The sequence below is a fragment of the Protopterus annectens genome, chromosome 6.part0 (genome assembly GCF_019279795.1).
Source record: "Protopterus annectens isolate FY-2018-M chromosome 6.part0, PAN1.0, whole genome shotgun sequence".
Taxonomy (NCBI): Eukaryota; Metazoa; Chordata; order Ceratodontiformes; family Protopteridae; genus Protopterus; species Protopterus annectens.
The window spans coordinates 1,607,280,268-1,607,299,892 of NC_056737.1; the positions used below are offsets into that span (position 1 = coordinate 1,607,280,268).

At 40.6% G+C, this 19,625-nt stretch overlaps 1 protein-coding gene across 6 annotated transcripts in view; it reads right to left on the reverse strand.

Moving 5' to 3' along the window:
* The window catches only part of HDAC4 (histone deacetylase 4), a 3,124,471-nt gene that overhangs the window by 1,053,032 nt on the left and 2,051,814 nt on the right, over positions 1-19,625 (reverse strand). For 5 of the 6 annotated variants that reach the window (XM_044075061.1, XM_044075057.1, XM_044075058.1 and 2 more), the window contains one exon: positions 2,844-3,095. In XM_044075061.1, the coding sequence (XP_043930996.1) occupies positions 2,844-3,095 (252 nt within the window). The remainder of the gene's footprint in view (positions 1-2,843; positions 3,096-19,625) is intronic. The other variant, XM_044075060.1, reaches the window with a different exon arrangement.

Genomic DNA, 19,625 nt, shown 5'->3' on the forward strand with positions numbered 1-19,625 from the left:
GGCATTCCTATTTAACAAGGAAGGTAGTTAATGGCAGGCATTATACTTTTCAGATGACTGTGACCTCCACGGATGTGGTTGGTCTTGCCATGGTCCTGAAAGAACAAGTACACTAAACTGGGCCAGAGGTGATACAGGTATTGTATGAATGAGTGCCAGTTCTGTAGCAAGAGTCAGCAAGGAGGATGCTGGCCATGACGGCAAAAGGCCTGCTAGTACCAAGACCAAATCATAAAGGCCAGAACCATTAATTTGTAATATATGCAGTAACACAATTTCCAAGGGTGTGGCAATGGCTTGAAACTTGGTGTAAGGAAATTTCTCTTTTTTGTGTATGTAAACAACCACATTTTATTACACCTTTTAAACAGTGAAAATTTACATAAACATGCAATCTGCAATCCAGTCAAACCATAAACCTTCAAGTTAAACATCACTAAAGAAAACAGAAATAACTGGTGCATCATCCTTGTTTGCAAAACTTTGCCATACATCATGTCAGTTTTCATCAAATACACCCTCATTTAATGAAGAACTACTTACACCCCCATGTACTGGCAGAATGTCAACATTGCAGTAAGAAAATGAAAAGCCTGCTGCTAAACATATCTCCATATATTCAGAGTATAAAAAACACACAAGGGATTCTTTCAACAACATTTTTCCATTTAAATTATGTCTGGCTGTCAGTCAACTATAATTCACTTAATTATCTTCCAGCTCACATTCTTATATTTATCTCAAAGATACTACTATACCAAAGTGACAGTACATTTCCTTATGGTCTCTAGTAACTCAGTTCCAATCAAACATGAAAGTAAGTTTATAAACTCAATGAAAACTGTTTTTATCAACTGCAATTAAAAGCTACAAAAGATAAACTTGAACGTAATCCACCGCAGACTCACTTCCATTACTAAGCACACAAAAATAACTGTCTGCACTGTTACCCTCTGATAGTAATGTCAACAGGCAACTTTGTTGTTCCTCTCAGTCTTCCCTAACCCTTACACCTACGCCTAAAACCCTGTTACTGACTTCTATAGATCACAGCTCCAAATGTGTGCTAATGCATACAATACCTGGAACACTGTTGCTGATATCTCACCAGGAATAAATGGTGACAACTTCTGTGATGGACAAATGCCAGACCATCTGATAGAGCCTGATAAATGTAAGACACACAGCAGCAGCAAAACAGACAAACCAATATAATGTGTGTCATGGCAGGCTTTGTAAAATACACAAACGTATGTAATTTTGGTGGTGTTTACATTCCAACTGATTACCATCGAGATGAACTGTGTACCACAAGACATGGAAACAACTACAGTGAGCTCATTAGTGTCAAAGCTGTATACATATACATAACACTGTTCAACTGAACAATACATCAAAATGGTAGTCATTGCTGCAGAATCAGTGACACACATCATTCATGATGCTATAGCCACAGAATTCAATCTCACTTCCCACCCATCTTAGGTTCCTGTGCTTGGAAGAGGAATGCTCTTTTGTCTCTCTCTTTGGGAGGATGGCTCTTGTCTTTTTGAGGACTGCTCGGTCTTTAGTGAAGGGACATCTGTCCATCTCTAGCTTTTCTCTGCAGTCATTCTCTCTCTGATGTTCTTAGCCAGTTTCCTTGCTGCCTGCCTTACCACAAAACCAAAATGTGACCTAAGACTGACTTACCTGAGGAAATCTCAAGCATCCAAATCTGAAAGACTGCAACTGGTAAATGTTATCTTAAAAATATGATTGGGAACTGATGCTGCTATGTTTGCCTAACATGAGTTTCTAAAATTGAAAATAGACCTAAATCAATTTTGCTTGTCTTCTTTTGGCAAACAAACTGAAATTAATGCAGATGGAAGAGGAGATGGTCTTGTGATTTTTATCATAAACAAAATAAGCAACATTTCTGAAAGCTTAGTGGGGTATCTGGTATCAGTAATACTACCTAGTGGTCAAGTGAACCAAGGAAAATGAAGAAAAAGCTTAAACATGAAAAAAAGGAAGAACAGTAAGATCTGAACAATTAGACACACTGCAATTTTCTGGCAGTAACATGACTTCCATACATGCTTTCCACATTTTACTTTGCTGTAACATTATTGTTAAAAATAATGAAGCATGGCAGTGCACATGGCACTTGCCTCCATACAGGACCCAATGCATAATTAATTTTTGCAGCAATAAAATTCAGTTGTCAGTCACATCAGTTCAAACATGAACAGGGACAAACAAGAGGAACACGGGATAATAAAGTTACCAACTTTTTAGGACCCACAAAATACACAAACAAAACCAGCACTTTACATTAATCCAATAAAAGAGAAGAAAGAACCAGAAATATATGACAAGGTTACCTAGTACAGCACAAAACACTTGTAGCTGATGTCAGTATATGGGCTTCCTTCAGGTAAGATTATCAGAGGAAATAACATGCAACAACACAAAATAAATGCACTTGAAACCATAGTAGCAAACCGGTAACACACACACTCAAAAAGAAAATGCAAGAAGCAACATGTTGGAAGTGACTCCAGAGAAGCATTTAAGTTCACATTTATGCAATTAGCCTCTCAAACCAAGATCAGCAATCATCAGACATACTAAACACTTAAATTATAAAAGGTAATTACTGACAATGATTGCTGTCTCAAATTATTTCTTTAATGCTTTATGTTAGGTATTAGTGCAGTTGTAAAACACATTTAATTGCCCCCTCTATCTGCATGAACTGCTACTTGTAACCTCTCCCCTCTGTTCAATACAAAGAACTGCCATACTGACCAGACCAGAACTGCATGTTGATCACAGCCTACTTTACTTGCTCTTACCTGTTTAAAAATAAGGTCCTGTTCTGTTTGCCTCTTCCCTTGTTCTAGTTCTTGCTCCATATTCTCCTGCTCGTCATCACTCTCAATTGGCTCCTGTTTCACCTGCACAGTTCTTGCTGGTACTTCGTTTTGGTTTCCAATTTGGTCTACATAGGACTCATTTATCAGTGCATGGTGTTCTCGCAATTCCTCCTCCGTCTCTTCTGGATGACTTTCATGTTGTCGAGCTTGCTCATTCTGTTTGGGAATCATCTAACAAGTCACAAAACTAGTCAAATGGGAGGTTTAAAGCAGTTTGCATGAACTAATGTTTTTTAACAACAAACAGTGAGGCTTAGGTACCAAAACAAACTGATTATCACAAATATACAAACGCACACATGAAAGGCCCTTCAGATCAATGTTTTATGTTGCACTAATACCTTTTTTAAAGTTACATAATTAATGCTTTGACATTAGGAATGTTGATGAGAACAAATGTAAAACACTACATAAAGAAACTAGAAAGCCCCAAAAATGGAAAAAATCAATACATTTTCACAGAATCTAGCAAATAATATTTTAATGAAATTCAAGAAGTAAACAGCTTGCCTTTTTTTCTTTTTTAATCATAAACCAGAAATAAAACAGAACTATTTAAATAAAAGGTCAAGATCAAAAGTGCTCTTAGGAAATATATACAACAAAAACAAAACACCTTAAGTTATTTGAAACTGTCCTTCCCACATGCTTTTCACCCACCCTTGAGTGTGAAATGCATGCTGTCACTCAGTAATACCCATATTGTTATTTAAAACATCCTCAGCACGTGCATAGGATACACATCATACTCTACAGTACTTTAACATAAACTATTTTAGAACATTAATGGGCTTTAAGAGTATGGAGTCTGTATGTCCTCCCCGCGGTCGAGTGGCATTCGAAAGACATGCATAGAATGGGCGTGTCTTCGCTGAAGGTTGAGTGTCGAGCTGACACCTCGGCACCTGTAAAAAAATCTACTGCCAATCATTAGCAGATCGGAATTCCACTGTGGCAACCCCTAACCGGGAAAAGCCGAAAGAAGAACAATGGGCTTTAAGAGTAACAAAGGCCTGTATCAAAGCCCGTATAATTCAAGATCAAATACAGAAAACAGAAGTCTGCACTTACCATAAGAACACTTCTGGATGATCAGAATGGTCCATTCTTTTCAATCTGGCTTTCAGTCAGCTAAGTATCTAAAATGTTCCCAGGCTATAAGCCCCTCCCCTTTATTCATGATGTTCTGCTAGCCAATCTCCTCACCAGATCTCTGGTGAAGCTCCTTGAAGACACAACACAAGAAACACAAAATCATTCCCCTGGACAAGCCAAATGGGGAAGGAGATGTGGCTGGACCCATTCATCCAAACTATAATTATGATTAAGTACAGATGTGAAGTAGTGCCAGCTATGACAGAGAGAGTAGGGCAGTGCATGTGTAATATATGCCAGCATAGCTAGCTGGAGTTTTGTAAAGAATTATATGTCATTTGAATATGAAACTGATTTGTACAGATGCCTGTGTTAAAAATTTATTTGTAAAGTTGCTTGTGTTAAAAATGTATCAACGGTGGGTCCTGCTGGACAGAAAAGAAATATACATGTATGTCAGACTGTTTTGTAAATGATGAAATGTATATAATGTTAACAGAAGATGCTGGAAGGAAAGGGGTTAAACTCAGCCCAGCTACATTAAGTAAAAGCCTGAACTTAAGTGACTTGGTTTAGGCCATAAAGATTTTATCTCACAAAGGCCTGAATGCAGCCAGAAATGCAAAGTCTGAGCTGGGATCCTGCTCTTATTGTCCTTAGTGGTGAATTATAGTTATGTACTTACCATAACTTGACATCTGTGTTATCTGCAGTCACCCTTCATCACGTTAGGGTCTTGGATCCGATATCAGATCTGAGCCGGCATACTTAGACAAACAGCTTAGCTCAAGCTCCTCCCCTCCCCATGATGCTCTGCTGCCCTCTAACCCCTCAGACCAAGTTTGCATAAGGAAGAAAACAGACCAAAACAACTACTACCAACACAGGACCACCAACATCCAGCTAATCTCGTAAGAAGGGGGCTGGAGGGTGGGACAATGATGAATGGTGAGTCACCATTCCTCACATTAGGGTCAGAGTCCACAACTATCTAAATCCCGGGAGGCCTCAAGGAAGGACATGCCAAAAAAACGTGGAGCCAAAGGAAGTCCTTCTTCTAGAAACCAAATCCAACTTATAGTGAAAGATGAATGTGTGAGGAGTGGACCACATTGCTGCTGCACAGATGTCATCCAGGGATTGATGGTCTACAAATGCCATAGAGGTAGACACAGCCCTTATAGAACGAGCCTGTACTGGTGCAGATAAAGGAACACCTTCTGAAGAGTAAATGGAGGAAATACATTGCAAAATCCAGCGGGAAACCATAACTTTCAAAATTCCTCTGCCCTTTCTATTCCTAGAAAAGGCTACAAACAACTGGACTGAACATCTAAACTCCCTTAGTTCTGTGCAGACAAAAAGAAAGTTGAGAATGAATATCTAAGGTGTGCAGAATGTATTCCCCTTTATTGGTATAGTTAGGGAAAAATACTGGAAGATGAATACACTGATTAAGATTAGCTGTTGAAGCTACCTTGGGCATAAAAGATGGAACTGGTTTCAGAGACACTCTGTCCTTATGGAAAATTAAGTAGGGCGGCTTAATTGTAAGAGCTTGCAGCTCAGAGACTCTCTTCGCTGAAGTTACTGCCACCAAAAGGACAGTCTTCCATGAAAGGAACTTGATATCACACAATGCAGCCAGTTCGAAGGGTGGTTTCATTAATGCCTGCAGCACCAACACCAAATCTCATGGAGGGGATGGATGTTTAACCGGGGGTCACAAAAGAAAAACACCTTTCAAAAAGGCCTTGCAGAGATGAGAAGAAAAGGTCGAATCATCGCTAAGATGAAAATTCAAAATCGGTGCCAATTGAATCTTGATGGTGGAAAAACTAACCCCTTCCTTAAAGAGAGACATCAGAAAGAGAAGGATCTCAGGAATGGAAGCTGAAAAGGGATCCAGATTCTTATTCTTCGTCCAGACAGAAAATCTCTTCCATGTACTGACATATACATTCCTAGTGGAAGATCTTTGGGAAGCAAGAATAATATCCTTCATGGGCGAGTCTAGCCTGGACGGAAGCAGAGACGAATAAGATACAAGATCGGGAGTTGGATCGAGCACCCAGGGTGGATGCCTCAAGTGAGACCGCAGGAGGAACCACACCTGCCGAGGTCAAAAGGGGGCAATGAGGATCAACTGAATTTTGAGGTGTCTGGCTTTCTGAAGTACTCTGGCAATTAAGGGCAATGGGGGAAAGCATAGAGGAGACCCGGAGGCCAATCGAGCATGAGCACATCCCTGGGGGATTCCCCTTTTGGGGGGATCAATGCAAAGAACTTGCTGCATTTGTGATTGAGAGGAGATGAAAACTGATTGCAGCTCGGAACACCCCACTGATGGAAAATCTGTTGAGCCACCACTGGATTCAGGGACCACTTGTGAGGGGTCAGAATAGCCCTGCTCAATTTGTCTCCCAACACGTTGGATGCTCCATGCATGTGGGTTGCAATGAGAAAGCGCCCCATGGACATTGCCCACTCACAAACTCTGACGGCCTCTCAACAAAGCAGATAAGAACGTGTGCCCCCTTGCTTGTTTATATACCACACAACCTCCATGTTGTCCAATAGAACTGCAATCGTCCCGAGATGGAGGCAATAGTGTCCGTGGTGACCATGGGAGTCGGTGGAGAGAAAGACCTGCCTGCTAAAAGGTCTGGTGAGTGAATCCACCACATGCTTTCGACATACTGGGGTGAGACGAATGGTGATCAACGGGGGATGCAGAAACGCTGACCACTGAGCTGCTAAGGTTCACTGTAGAACTCTCATGTGGTACCGAGTCATCGGAACCAAGAAAATGGCAGCTGCCATGGATCCTAGAGCCCTGAGAATGTGTGAAGCTGGAGGACATGTTTGGTCCAGCAGAACTTGAACATGGACGCTAATTAGAGATACCCCACGAAGAGAAAGGTTGCGATTTGTGTGGTGTTATCCAACAGAGTGCCTATGAACTCAAGATGTTGAGTAGGAATCAAGGAGGACTTTGCCATGTTTACTGTAATCCCCAACTGCTGGAACAGGTAGAGTAAGGTACGCATGTTATCCAATAGTTGATGCTGTGTAGGGGCTGTTAGGAGCCAATCGTACAAATAGGGAAACACCTGGATTCCCTGCAGCCAGAGATGAGCTGCCACCACTGCCATGCATTTGGTGAACACCCAGGGGGCTTTGGTGAAACCAAAGGGCAGGGCCCTGAACTGAAAGTGATCGGCTCCCAAACGAAAGCGAAGAATCCTCCTGGACCATCGATCCATCTTTATATGGTCATATGCGTCCTGGAGATCCACTGAGCACATCCAGTCATTGCTGTACAAGAGAGGCACAATCGACTGCACACTGACCATCTGAAACTTCGATTTCTGTATGAACAGGTTCATGCGACTGAGGTCCAGAATAGGACCTAGGTCTCCTGTTCTCTTTGGAGCTAAAAAGAAGTGGGAATAAGTTCTGGATCCTCTCTGCCCTACAGAGACCTCTTGGATGGCTCTTTTTTAAAGAATTCTTGCAACCTCCGGTCGGGCCAACTCTTTCTGACTGGGTGGCATCTGGATTTTGGGGAGACTTCTGGAAAGGGAATGTAATAGCCCCTGGATATAATGGTTAGCACCCACTAATCATTTGTAACGCTTGCCCAGGCTAGAGGGTGCAAAGATAACTGACCCCCGACTGCCTCCAGGGAAGGACAGTTGGGCAAAGTCTCAGGGACACTGAAAGGGTTTCTCAGAGAAGGGGTCCCTGGAACATTAATTCTGTGGGCCTCCTCTGCCCCTAGGGCAATGTCTGCCATTGAAACCTCTTCCCCATCCCCTGGAAGAGAAATCATCCTGAACATCCTGGAAAGAAGATTGTGCCTTCCGAAACCACATTTTCTTATTTCCCTTCTGGGTCTTAGAGAAGGACCTTGGAGGGGTAGAAAATCTGATCCAGATGGCCGACAACGTCTTCCCTTCTTGTTCACTGAGGGTCAACGTCTCTTTCACACTGGGACCAAAGAGAGTGGAACCATCAAAGGGGGCACTGATAAATGATATCTTGAAGGCCTCTGCAAACCCACTTAGGCACAGCCAGGCATGATGCCTAATGGCAATGCCTGAACCCGCCACCTGTAAGGACCCTTCCGCAGCATTGGAAAGTAGCCTCATGGACAAATTAGCAATCGAATATAGGGTGGCCAGTTTGGGAGAAACCACCTTAAATTCTTCCTCAGACATGGACCCCATGAGGGAAGTTGACAATTCCTTAATCAAATCCCTATAGAGATGGGTGAAATGTGCAAGATAATTTAAGGCTCGCAGGCTAAAAGAAGCTAAAGCGAACACCCGCCTTCCAAATCTGTGCATTCTTTTTCTGAGCGAAATTTACAAAGACTTCCTGCTGAGTATATTTCCATGGAGATAAACTGTCTGCAGGTACAAGCACAGTTAATCTTGAAAATTCTGAGCGTTCTTTGCTGAGGGAATGCAAAAGTTAAAGGTATAATGGGAAGCAGTAAGTTTGAAAACTAAAGGAAGTATATAGAAGGTAACAACCTTCCTAGCAGCCTTAATACTTTAATGCAGTTAACAGAACTTTAATTTAAAGACAGACAGTGCACTTTTTATTAAGGCAAAAAGTTAATGTTTTCTGAAAACATGCAAGTTGTTTTTCATATCTGGAAGGGGAGAGGGATAACAACAGAACAGACACCAAGAACACAGGCTTCAACATTAACTTTAGCATGGGTAACCTTAATTTTAGGTTGGATAATTCCTGCAGGTGCAGCTGTCAACTTGGGGTAATTGTTCCCTTCTGGAGGGTTAAATTTCATGTTTTGAAGATGTACATAGTTTTGTGTGTTTGTTCCAAGTTAATAAGGGATGGGTTGTTTTGTATTTAGTTTTTGTTTGAGGGTTTTCATTGAAATAAAAAGTCTTGAAAAATGTGACATAGGTTCAAATGGAGAGGAGAAGAAACACCTGTACAAAAGATCAGCCTGTCACACATTAGTACATGCATGTAACAAAAACTAGAAATACACATTCTGTCATTTATAATAGGTGGGAACAATAGCTTTCTATCATGATGACTAAACTGTCAATACTGGATGGAATGTGAAGGCATTATAAATATAGATATAAAGAAAAGAGTATTGAATTACATTAAGAAATGCAGAGTGCAAATAGCAATGCTGCAGGAAACATACTTGGAAAGAAATGAGAATGTGAATTTAACAAACAGAAAATTTCAGAATGGATATTCAGCCGAATATCAGGGAAAGAGGAAAGGGTGAGTAATTATACTAATTGCTATAGGAGTTCCAATAGTGGTCAATGAGGAAAAAAAGACAAAAAATGGTATATTTGTGGTAGTAAGGAGCTACTGGCAAGGGAGGAGGATTACAATGGCATGTATTTATATTCCACCAAAAGCTGCTATTATGTAGCTTAAACAAATTTTGGAAGAAATGATCAGTTTTCAGCAGGGAATATTTATAAGTGGGTACTGGAATTTGACTTGCAATAGTAAGGATGTATCAGGGGGATCTAGAAAGGACAATATAACAAAAGAGGGTAGATTTCTGAAGAAATATATGAAAATAATCGGCATGGAAGATGGGAATTCAGCAGGAACTCTGACAGAATTTACTTACTATTCTCCAATGAACAATAACTGGGTTAGACTAGAGAGAAATTATATTTGCCACACATATGTGCATTTAACTGAACACTTCAACACACATCCGATAACTATTCCTGATCTTGTACCAATAAAAGCTAAGATAAAATTAAAATAAAATACAAGTAAAAAATAAGATAGGTGTTCTTTCCCACCTACCGCTTAAAAAGAGAGGAATTTAAGGAATAGGTAGTGGAAATTATTCGAGTAGTGGAAATTATTCGAGAGTTATTAGTACAGATAGAAATATCTTCAGAAGTTATAGCTACTGACTGGGATAAAATAAAAATGGGAGTTTAAAAATAGTAATAATAGAAAAACGGCCAACAAAGGATTGTTGCTAAACTAAGGGAACCTATAATAAGAATAATAACCAGAGATCCTGTACAGGTTTTAGAGATATTCCAGAAATTTTACAAAAAACTGTATAAAGCAGAGAAATATGGAAATCAAGAAAGAGTACAAATAGAAATATTTATGGAAGTCTTAATTAAGTCAAGGTTACAGGTAGACGAGGCTCAAAAACTAACAGTTAAGATACAAGGTGATGAGATAAAACAGTGACATATAATCAAGCATCAGGAAAGTTTCCAGAAACGCATGGTATTCCTGTGGAAGTTTGGAAATTAGGAAGGAAGAAAGTGATAACGATCTGGAAGATTTTGTTTAACAGTTTTTCAGCAGAGGGATTTTTGAAGAGTTATTTATATGAGTCTAACACCCTGTAAAACCTGTCTGTTTTTTGAGGGGCTGGAGTTAAAGAGTATCTGGATTCATGGAAGAGACCATAAAAACATCCTCTACCACCTTCAATACAGGAAGAATAGCCAAAGGTTTGTGTTCTGGGAGGTCAAGAAACTCCCTAACCCTCTTTTTAGATTGTCAGTATTCCTGTGCCTCCCACTGGAAATGGTCCCTCCTGGCATAGAGTGTTTACCCAAAAATGATGTCTTCAGGAGGTGAAGTTGAAGCAGATTCTTTTCAGAATATGAATCTTCAAAAGAAGTAAGGAAGGGTCCCTCCTCAAAGACAGAATCCTCATTTGAATCAGGAGGTTCAGAGAATACTTCAGGGGTAGGATCCCTCTTCCTTTTCCCTTGGGAAGACTCCAAAGGGGGTTCCTTAGCTCTGACTAAAGAGATAAGGTCTTCAGCTAAACTGACCAGGTCTTGCTGATATCCTAGTGTCTGGGAGCTGGTACACCTAGCAATAGGACCTGAGATAGAACCCTTCTTAGCAGTAGCTTTGGCCTTGGGCCTAGGAATATATGCAATCCTGATGCCAGTCTCTTTGTAAGAAAGAACTGATGCTGGCTGATGCCTTGAAGGAACATCACTGGTAAAAGATCGCTCATTGGAAGCTGAGGTCTGCTGAGAGACTCTGGACCCAACTGATGAACTGAAAGCAAAGACCTGTGCAGAAGATGAGAGACCTAACAGCATGCTGGATGCTGTAAGGGTCTGGACAGAGGCCTGCCCAACCACCTTGGTCACAGAAGGGGGCTGCGAAAGCACCTCACCTTCCTCAGCGATAACGAGCCTTGGGGGAGTGGCAGACAGTGAACAGTTTTCATCTCGGGCCCTAAGCTTGGGTCTTTTTTCCTTATCCTTCCTACACTTAGGAAGCTCAACCTCGGGATGCAATCAGATGATGCAAGGTACATGGCAGACTAAGATGCCTACCTAAGATTTCGGCCCTATGCCTGATAGTCCTAAAACTAAAATGGGGACAAAAACAGCAACTAGGGACGTTGTAATCCTGGCCTAAGCAGGTGACACAAAATGTACGAAAGTCTTGGTGTGGGATTTGCTTATCACGGCAGAGACAATTCTTCACCTTATCTGACCTGGGTTAAAGCAAGAAAAAGAGTTCCCCAATGGGGTACTTAGCTTTAGACGACTTCTCTCTGGTGCAGACTGATCGATGCGCTGAAACACTGCTTTGGGCTCTGACAGCAAGAAAAGACTGATGTCATGGTGTTATCTGGCTCCCTTTACACCCAAATGTACTGACGTCAGGATAGGATACCCGCCAGCCTTAGGAGGAGGGAGATTTTTTACTCTAGTAGTCAGACCAACCAAGGACTTCCACAGCAGGAAATCCCGCAAGTCAGGACTGCAACAGTGAAATATGAAGAACATCAATAATGATCCAGAGGGAAGCGCAATGTAAGAAAATACCCTTGCTGTTGGTAGGTCTTGATGTACAAAAATTGTTTTGACAGAGTAAGCTGGGATTTTATGAGTAGGGCACTGGAAACATTTGCATTCCCTGATACAGCAAGGTTAATAAGAAGGATATATGAAGGATCGGAGGCAAGAATTAAAGTGGGATGGTTCTTCACAGAGAAACTGTGTTTGAATAAGATGATCAGATGATCAGATGATAAGATGATCAGCTTTAATAATTGGCTTAAATTCTGGTGTCATTCAAAGGGGATCCAATGTCTGTCTGCCTGGGATGACATGCTGGACAAGCCACGCTGCTTCGCAAGGGACAGCTTGCACCTGTCACCCCTGGGCTTCCGGATATTGGCAAAGGCTCTTGCCACCCCCATAGTGCCTTTTTAGGCAAGGCTCAAATTCTAAACCTACCACCCTAGAACACCAAAAGGAAAAAACTAAGGGTAATGCTGCTCAATGCCAGAAGTCTCAATCTCAAGATGCACGCACTCGAGGCCCTTCTCAATATGGAGAACATCGATGTCTGTGCTGTGACAGAAACCTGGTTCAAGGCTCCTGAGAGCACCCCAGCACTAACAGGTTTCACCTCATATCATGCGTTCCGGCCCCAAAATCCGGACAACACCAAGAAAGGAGGGGGGGTGTCCATATTCATAAAGGACACCCACACCTCAAGGTTGGTGGCAACGCACGATGCATCGGAGACCATCCAGTTGCAATTAACCATAGGCAAGACTGCTCTGCAATTTGTAGCATGTTACAGGCCACCCTCTCAAACTCAGGAACCTCACATGGCCTTCCTGAAAACATTGGAGGGGATAAATGTATCTCCAAACACCATCATACTAGGTGACTTCAACTACCCTAATATAGACTGGGAACACTACTCAAGCCCGAACACTCTAACCCAAAGATTCCTGGAGTTCATAAACTCAAATGCCATGGAACAACTAGTCACCATCCCCACAAGAGGAGAAAACATACTTGATCTCATCATCACGAACATGGGATCAAAATGTTCAACACCGGAAGTATACCCCTCACTGGTGAGATCAGATCATAAACTAATCTCGCTGGATGGAGGTCCTCATCCCGCCCCCACCTGAAACAAAAAAGACCACAGTGAAAAACTTCTCAAAAGCCGATTTCACACTTCTAAAACTAGTGTTGTCTCCTTTAAGGCCCCTGAGCCAGTGGTAAACATTACTCAAACTGCTGAATCACTTACAAATGCCTTCTACCAGCACCTACAGGACTGCATGGATCAGGCAATCCCAAACAAAACTAAGACTCTCTGTACCAAAGGCAAGCGTCCAGTCTGGTGGACCCCAGCCATAAACAAGCTCTACAACAAAAGGAGGAAGCTACTACAAGATAGAGCAAAATCCTTGAAAGGTAAGACACCTTTGATCATTATAAGTAAAAACTAAGAGCTCTCATAAAATCATCCAAGGCAAATTTTGAGAGAAAAATCGCCAAGGACTCTAAAGAGAATCATAAGGCCTTCTTTAGCTATGTTAGAAACCTAGGAGGAAACTCCCAGATATGCTCAGAATTAGTTCAAAATGATGTGAAAATTACTGAACCTACACACATTGCCAACATACTGGCTGACAGGTTCAGTGCAAACTTCTCTCCCCCAAAAGGAGAGATATCTATTCCAGAGGATTGTAGCCCCCCAAACATCTCCAACGCCCAGGTGAGAACTGCCCTCACTAAGGCAAAAACACAGCATCCATGGGACCGGATGGTGTCCCGGCTGTGTGCTTCACGAACTCAACGAGGAATTAAACCCACAGTTAGGACAGCTGTTTAATCTTAGCCTCACCTCAGGATACGTACCCAAGGAGTGGCGCACGGCGACTGTGGTCCCACTTCATAAGGGCGGTGCCTCCACAGACCCTGGAAATTACCGCCCATTAGCTTGACAAGCCTTATCTGCAAAGCCATGGAGAGGATCATAATGGAACTCATAAATAAAGACATAGGGAACTTGCAGACTTTGGATCCAACCCAGTTTGGCTTTGTCAAAGGCAGATCCTGCCTCTTAAACTTGGTTGACTTTTTCGAGACTGTCACCAAGGCCACTGATGAGGGAAAGGCAGTCCATACAGCCTACCTCGACCTGGCAAAGGCCTTGACACAATACCCCACTCAGGTATCATCGAAAAACTCATCAGCTTGAATGTAAACCCATACATCACAAGATGGGTTGCAAACTGGCTAAGTGACAGAACCCACAGGGTCAGAGTTGCTGGAGCCATGTCAGACTCAAAGCCTGTCACAAGTGGTGTCCCACAGGGCTCAGTCCTGGGTCCACTCTTGTTCGGCATCTACTTTTCTGAAGTACAAGCAAACACAGGAGGGTTATGGCTGACAAAGTTTGCAGATGACTGCAAACTGAGTGCCATAGTCGAAAACACATCTGACACAGATATCCTCCAGAAGGGCCTCACAGAAACGGATAACTGGTGCCAGAGCCATGGCCTGAAGTTAAACGCCAAAAAATGCATAGTCATACCCTTCGGGAAAAACAAGGTTACCCCTAGCTACCATATAGGTGGCAATCCACTGAGCACAGAAAAAGTCATCAGGGATCTGGGGACCCAGGTTGACAGTAGCCTTTCGTTTGACACTCATGTTGCTAAAGTAGTTAGGAAAACCTTCTATATCGCCCACCTGATCATGAAGGGATTCACATCTAGATCAAGGGAGGTCATTGTCCCCTTGTACTCATCACTCATTAGACCTATGATTGAGTACAATGCCCGTTCGAATGTATCTGACCAGACACCTGCTGCAGCTTGAAAGGCCCCAAAAGTTCCTCACCAAAAGGATAAAGGGTCTCAAAAATATGTCTTATGCTGCCCGACTGAAAGAACTCCAGCTCTATTCAGTCTCATACCGCTTGCTCAGAGGTGACCTGTGCCTGACATATAAGGCCATGTCAAACCCAGATTTGATGAATATGCTTCACCTCAAAAAATCTAGATCCCTCAGAACCACAAGGGCGGAGACTTAAACCTTGACACGGTTATAAATAGAACGTGCTGGAGGGACAGATTCATCACCCAGAGACTCCCTATGCTGTGGAACAAAATCCCGGTACATGTGAGGCAGAGCACCTCTCTGGCCTTATTCAAGAGGAATCTTGACCAATGGATGGGAGATTGCAGATATACCCCAGGGATTACTTCAGTGTCACTGCTTGACAGAGGCACAGCAAAATGATAGGCATAGTTTTTATTCAAACTAAAGGGGTGGTGAAAGCCACATAACTATGGGCTAGGCTTATAAATGCCCTTGGGCAGATAGCCTAGTATGAACCTATGAACCTATGAACAGAGGAACTAAGTTGGGGTGCCCACTTTAGATTTAGAGCCACTGACAAAGAAAATAAGGGACTCAGAAGTACAAAGATATAACTGGTATGGTAATCAAGAAAAGTTGGCTTTATTTGCAGATATTATTTTGAACCTAATAAATCCAGAAAATGGCATGTCAGTGTTGTGGAACATTTTAAGACAGTTTCAAGTCTTTTTGAGATATAAAATTAATGAAGATAAAACAAAGGCTGTAGCCGTGGATTACACACAAATTGGTTCAGCAATACAAAATGTTATGGGGACATGATAATATGAAGTATTTGGGAGTATGGATTATAAAGGCTTTCGTTATGGCAGCTGAGGATATGTGGGAAGAGACTAAACAAAAGATAATACAAAAATTGAGAAACTGGAAACTCTTATTTGTGGATATGGATAGTAGGATAAAAGCAGTGAAAATCTTTTTTAGTCTCTTTAGTCTTGTATATGGGTCAGGCATACTTTTATCAATCCAAGGAGAAGTTGTGGACAATGATTAATAAATAATTGAAATAATTTATCTGGGAAGAAAAGAGGGCATAGGTTTAGAGGGATGAGCTGATCCTTCCATGAGAACAAGGTGGTTTAGGTTTACATGATTTGAAGGGCTATTTCAGATATACACACAGTTAAGGCTCATATATATGTAACACAAGTTTAATGTTATAATTCAAAGTGGAAAGGGATGATGATATTGAAACAAGGGGCAAGTCTTTCAAGAAATACAGAGAGGATTTTGGATGCAGATCCTTAAAGAGAATGATAACCATAAAGAAGATTATATTCATAAAGTATCTTAATAACTAAGCTAATACAAGAATGGAGAAAGGAGATTTTGACGACAGAGATGACTGCAAGTAGAGGTACAGAAAATATGCAAGAGGGGTCTGGAATTTACTGTAGAAACCTGGCAAAGGAACAAAGACACTGTGAACAAATAACTCAAGCAGGAACGGTAATACACTGGGATGAGGCCAGGAAGACATTTGGATTGCAGGCTAGTGACTGCCTTCCCTATCAGGGCTTGATGAGTACAGGCAAACAGAAATGGATAGGGGTATTTGGCTTGATGAGTACAGGCAAACAGAAATGAACAGGGGTATTTTAAGAGAAAGACCTGCTCTGGTAGAGTTTTTAGTTGAATCTAAAACTGAAGCAGCTGTTAAAAAGGGATAATTAGTAGGGTATATAAAATATTGCACTATAATTGTAAGACTCAATCAGAGATGGATAAAAAAGACTGAGAAGACAGACTGGAAAAGCTATTTAAAAGAAAACAATGGGAAGACATACATATGGCTCCCAAGTATGCATCTAAGTGCAGAAAGTTTAGGATCTTTGCTTGGAAGTGTTTGCAGAGGTATTTATATATCTCAATCAGATTGCAAAAAAATTTCCTCAGGTAGACAGCATATGTTGGAGGTGTGATGGAGAAGAAACAGGTAACTGGGAACATGCATTTTGTGAATGTAATGTGTTGGCAGATTTTAAAAATTCCTTACAGAGTATTCTATCAGAAACACTGGGTGAGCAAATGGCTGTAAGTAAGGAAATTATTCTTTTGAGCTGGGGCACAGGATCTGAATTGCCTAGACACAGTAAGTCCTTATTAAGTTTAATTCTGTTGTCTGCCAAAGAAGCAATTACTAGAAAATGGAAATTAACTTTTACACCAACTGTATTTGAGGTACTGAATATTATGAAAGAGATAACAGTACTGGAAGAGGGATTTTTAGAAAATGGAAGGAGAAAATTACATAGAAGTAAATGGAAATTGTGAGAACAATATTTGCATAATAACGCTCAGGAGAAAGAGGGGTGAGGTTTAAGGGAAGGCAGAAATTCAGCATTTTTTAATGTTGGACTAATGATAGTAGCAAAGAAAATATATGTGATGTATATTTGTTTTCTTTTCTGTTAATGTAGGTTCACCTGTGTCTCAAGTGATAATTTAATAAGGGCGTTTTAAAAAAAAATTGACCACAGTACGCAAACAGCCCTGATCAAGCTGGCTAATTATGTGACTGTAATTTGTTATAGTCTTCATGCTACAGTGATATTTCGGATGTCTACATTTAATTATTTTCTAAAGCCTCAGATACAGTGACCCACATGCTTATCCTAAGTAGAATGTAGTACACTGGTTGCATCTATATAATGTTTAACGTCTGCAAGCTATTTAAGACATAAAGACACATGCAGAGCCATGCCAGAATTAAATGTTTCATGAATGTACTACTAAAAGAAGTGTTCCCAAGGTTTCATTCCTGGATCACTACTATTCTCAACATTTACATACCTCAAGTATTAACATATACAACGCAACTGTAACAGACCATGTATGAAAATAACAAAAGGCATTCAGGTGCTGTAATATCCATAGAATTCCAAATCCATGCATAGCTAAAATAATACCACCACAATGCTACATGGAATGCAAACTAACTTGAACAGTCTCATTACCTGGGTTGTTGCCAAGCTTATGGAGACTATAACAAGGAAAATAACCAGAGATGCTGTAGAGGTATTAGAAATATTTCAGTAATTTTATGAAAATCTGTACAAAGCAGCAATATTTGGAAATCAAGAAAAGTACAAATGGAAATGTTTATGGAAGAATTAAATATGCCAAGGTTAGCGGTAGATGAGGCTCAAGTATTAACAGTTAAGATAGGAGGAAATGAGATAAAATGGTGATGTATAACCGATCTACAGGAAAGTCTCCCGGAATAGATGGAATTCCTGTGGAAGTTTGGAAGCTAAGAGGGAAGAAAGTAATAAAAATCCAGAAAGTTTTATTTAACAGTATTTTAAAAAGGAGTAGAAGCACCAACATCTTAGAAGAAAGCTGTGGTGGCTATAATACATAAAGATGGTAAAGACCCATTAGATGCATTTTCATATATGCCCATTTTGAATCTAAATCATAATTATTAAGTGTTTATGTCTATAATGGCTAAAATAATGGCAAAGATGATGCCAAAATTAATAAATAATGGATCAATGTAGTTTTGTGGAGGGGAGGCAAAGATTTGACAACATTAATAGACCAATGATGATCCAGAGGGGAGCAGAATGTAAGAAAATACTACTGCTATTGTTGGTTCTTGATGCAGAGAAAGCACTGAACAGAGTAAGCTGGAATTTTATGAGTAGGTCAGTGGAATTATATGCATTCCCCTGGCACAATAATAAGATTAATTAGGAGGATATATAAGGGATCGGAGGAGGAAATTAAAGTGGGGAGTGGGGTTCCTCTCCGAAAAATTCTGTTTGAACAGAGGAAACATGAAGGGGTGTCTTCTTTCTCCTTTATTTGTGTTATACTTAGAATCACTGGCAAAGAAATAAGGGGCTCAGAAATTCAAGGATGTAACTGGTACGGTAATCAAGAAAAGTTGGCTTTATATGCAGATGACATTATTTTGTACCTGATAAAGCCAGAAAAGGACTTTTCAGTGTTGTGGAACATCTTGAGGCAGTTTCAAGTCTTTTCTGGATACAAAATTAATGAAGATAAAACAAAGGCAGTAGCTGTAAACTATGTACCCACACACAAACTGGTTCAGCAGTACATATATATATATATATATATATATATATATATATATATATATATATACAGGGACATGATAAAACAAAGTACTCAGAAGTATGGGTTAAAAAGGCTTCTGTTACAGCAGCTAAAGATATGTGTGAAGAGACTAAAATGATAATAAAAAAACTGACAAACTGGAAACTCTCTTTTATGGATATGTATATTATGAGCAATGAAAATGTTTTAGTCCCTTTAGTCTTATACACAGCTCAGGCATATTTATATCAACCAGAGGAGAATTTGTGGATAGCAATTAATAAAGAATTGAAGGATTTTATCTGGGAGGGGAAGAGGGCAAGAGTCAAGTCTTCCAATAGAACAAGATGATTTGGGATTACCTGATTTGAAAGGGTATTTCAAAGCTACACAGTTATGTCTCCTTTGCATAGCACAAGCAGAAAACTATAATTGAAAGTGGAAAAGGTTGATGATAAACAAGGGGTGGATCAAGAAATAAGAAGAGTCTAGGATTCTGAATATAAATCCTTAAGGATAACAATATCTATACAGAATATTATATTCATAAAGTAGTAGAAGGTCTTCTAAGAACTAAGCCAACACGGGTATGGAAAAAGGATGACTGCATTTAGGGGTAGACAGGACAGGCAAGAGGGGCCTGGATTTTAATAGAGAAAATTGACAAAGGAACCAAAGTACTAGGAGCAAATAGAGAGGGAAAGGTAACAGAACTGGAACAGGCCAAGAATATATCTGAACTGCAGGATAGCGACTGCCTTCTCAATCAAGAATTGATATCAGAGTTTAGGCAAACAGAAAGGAATAGGAGGATCCT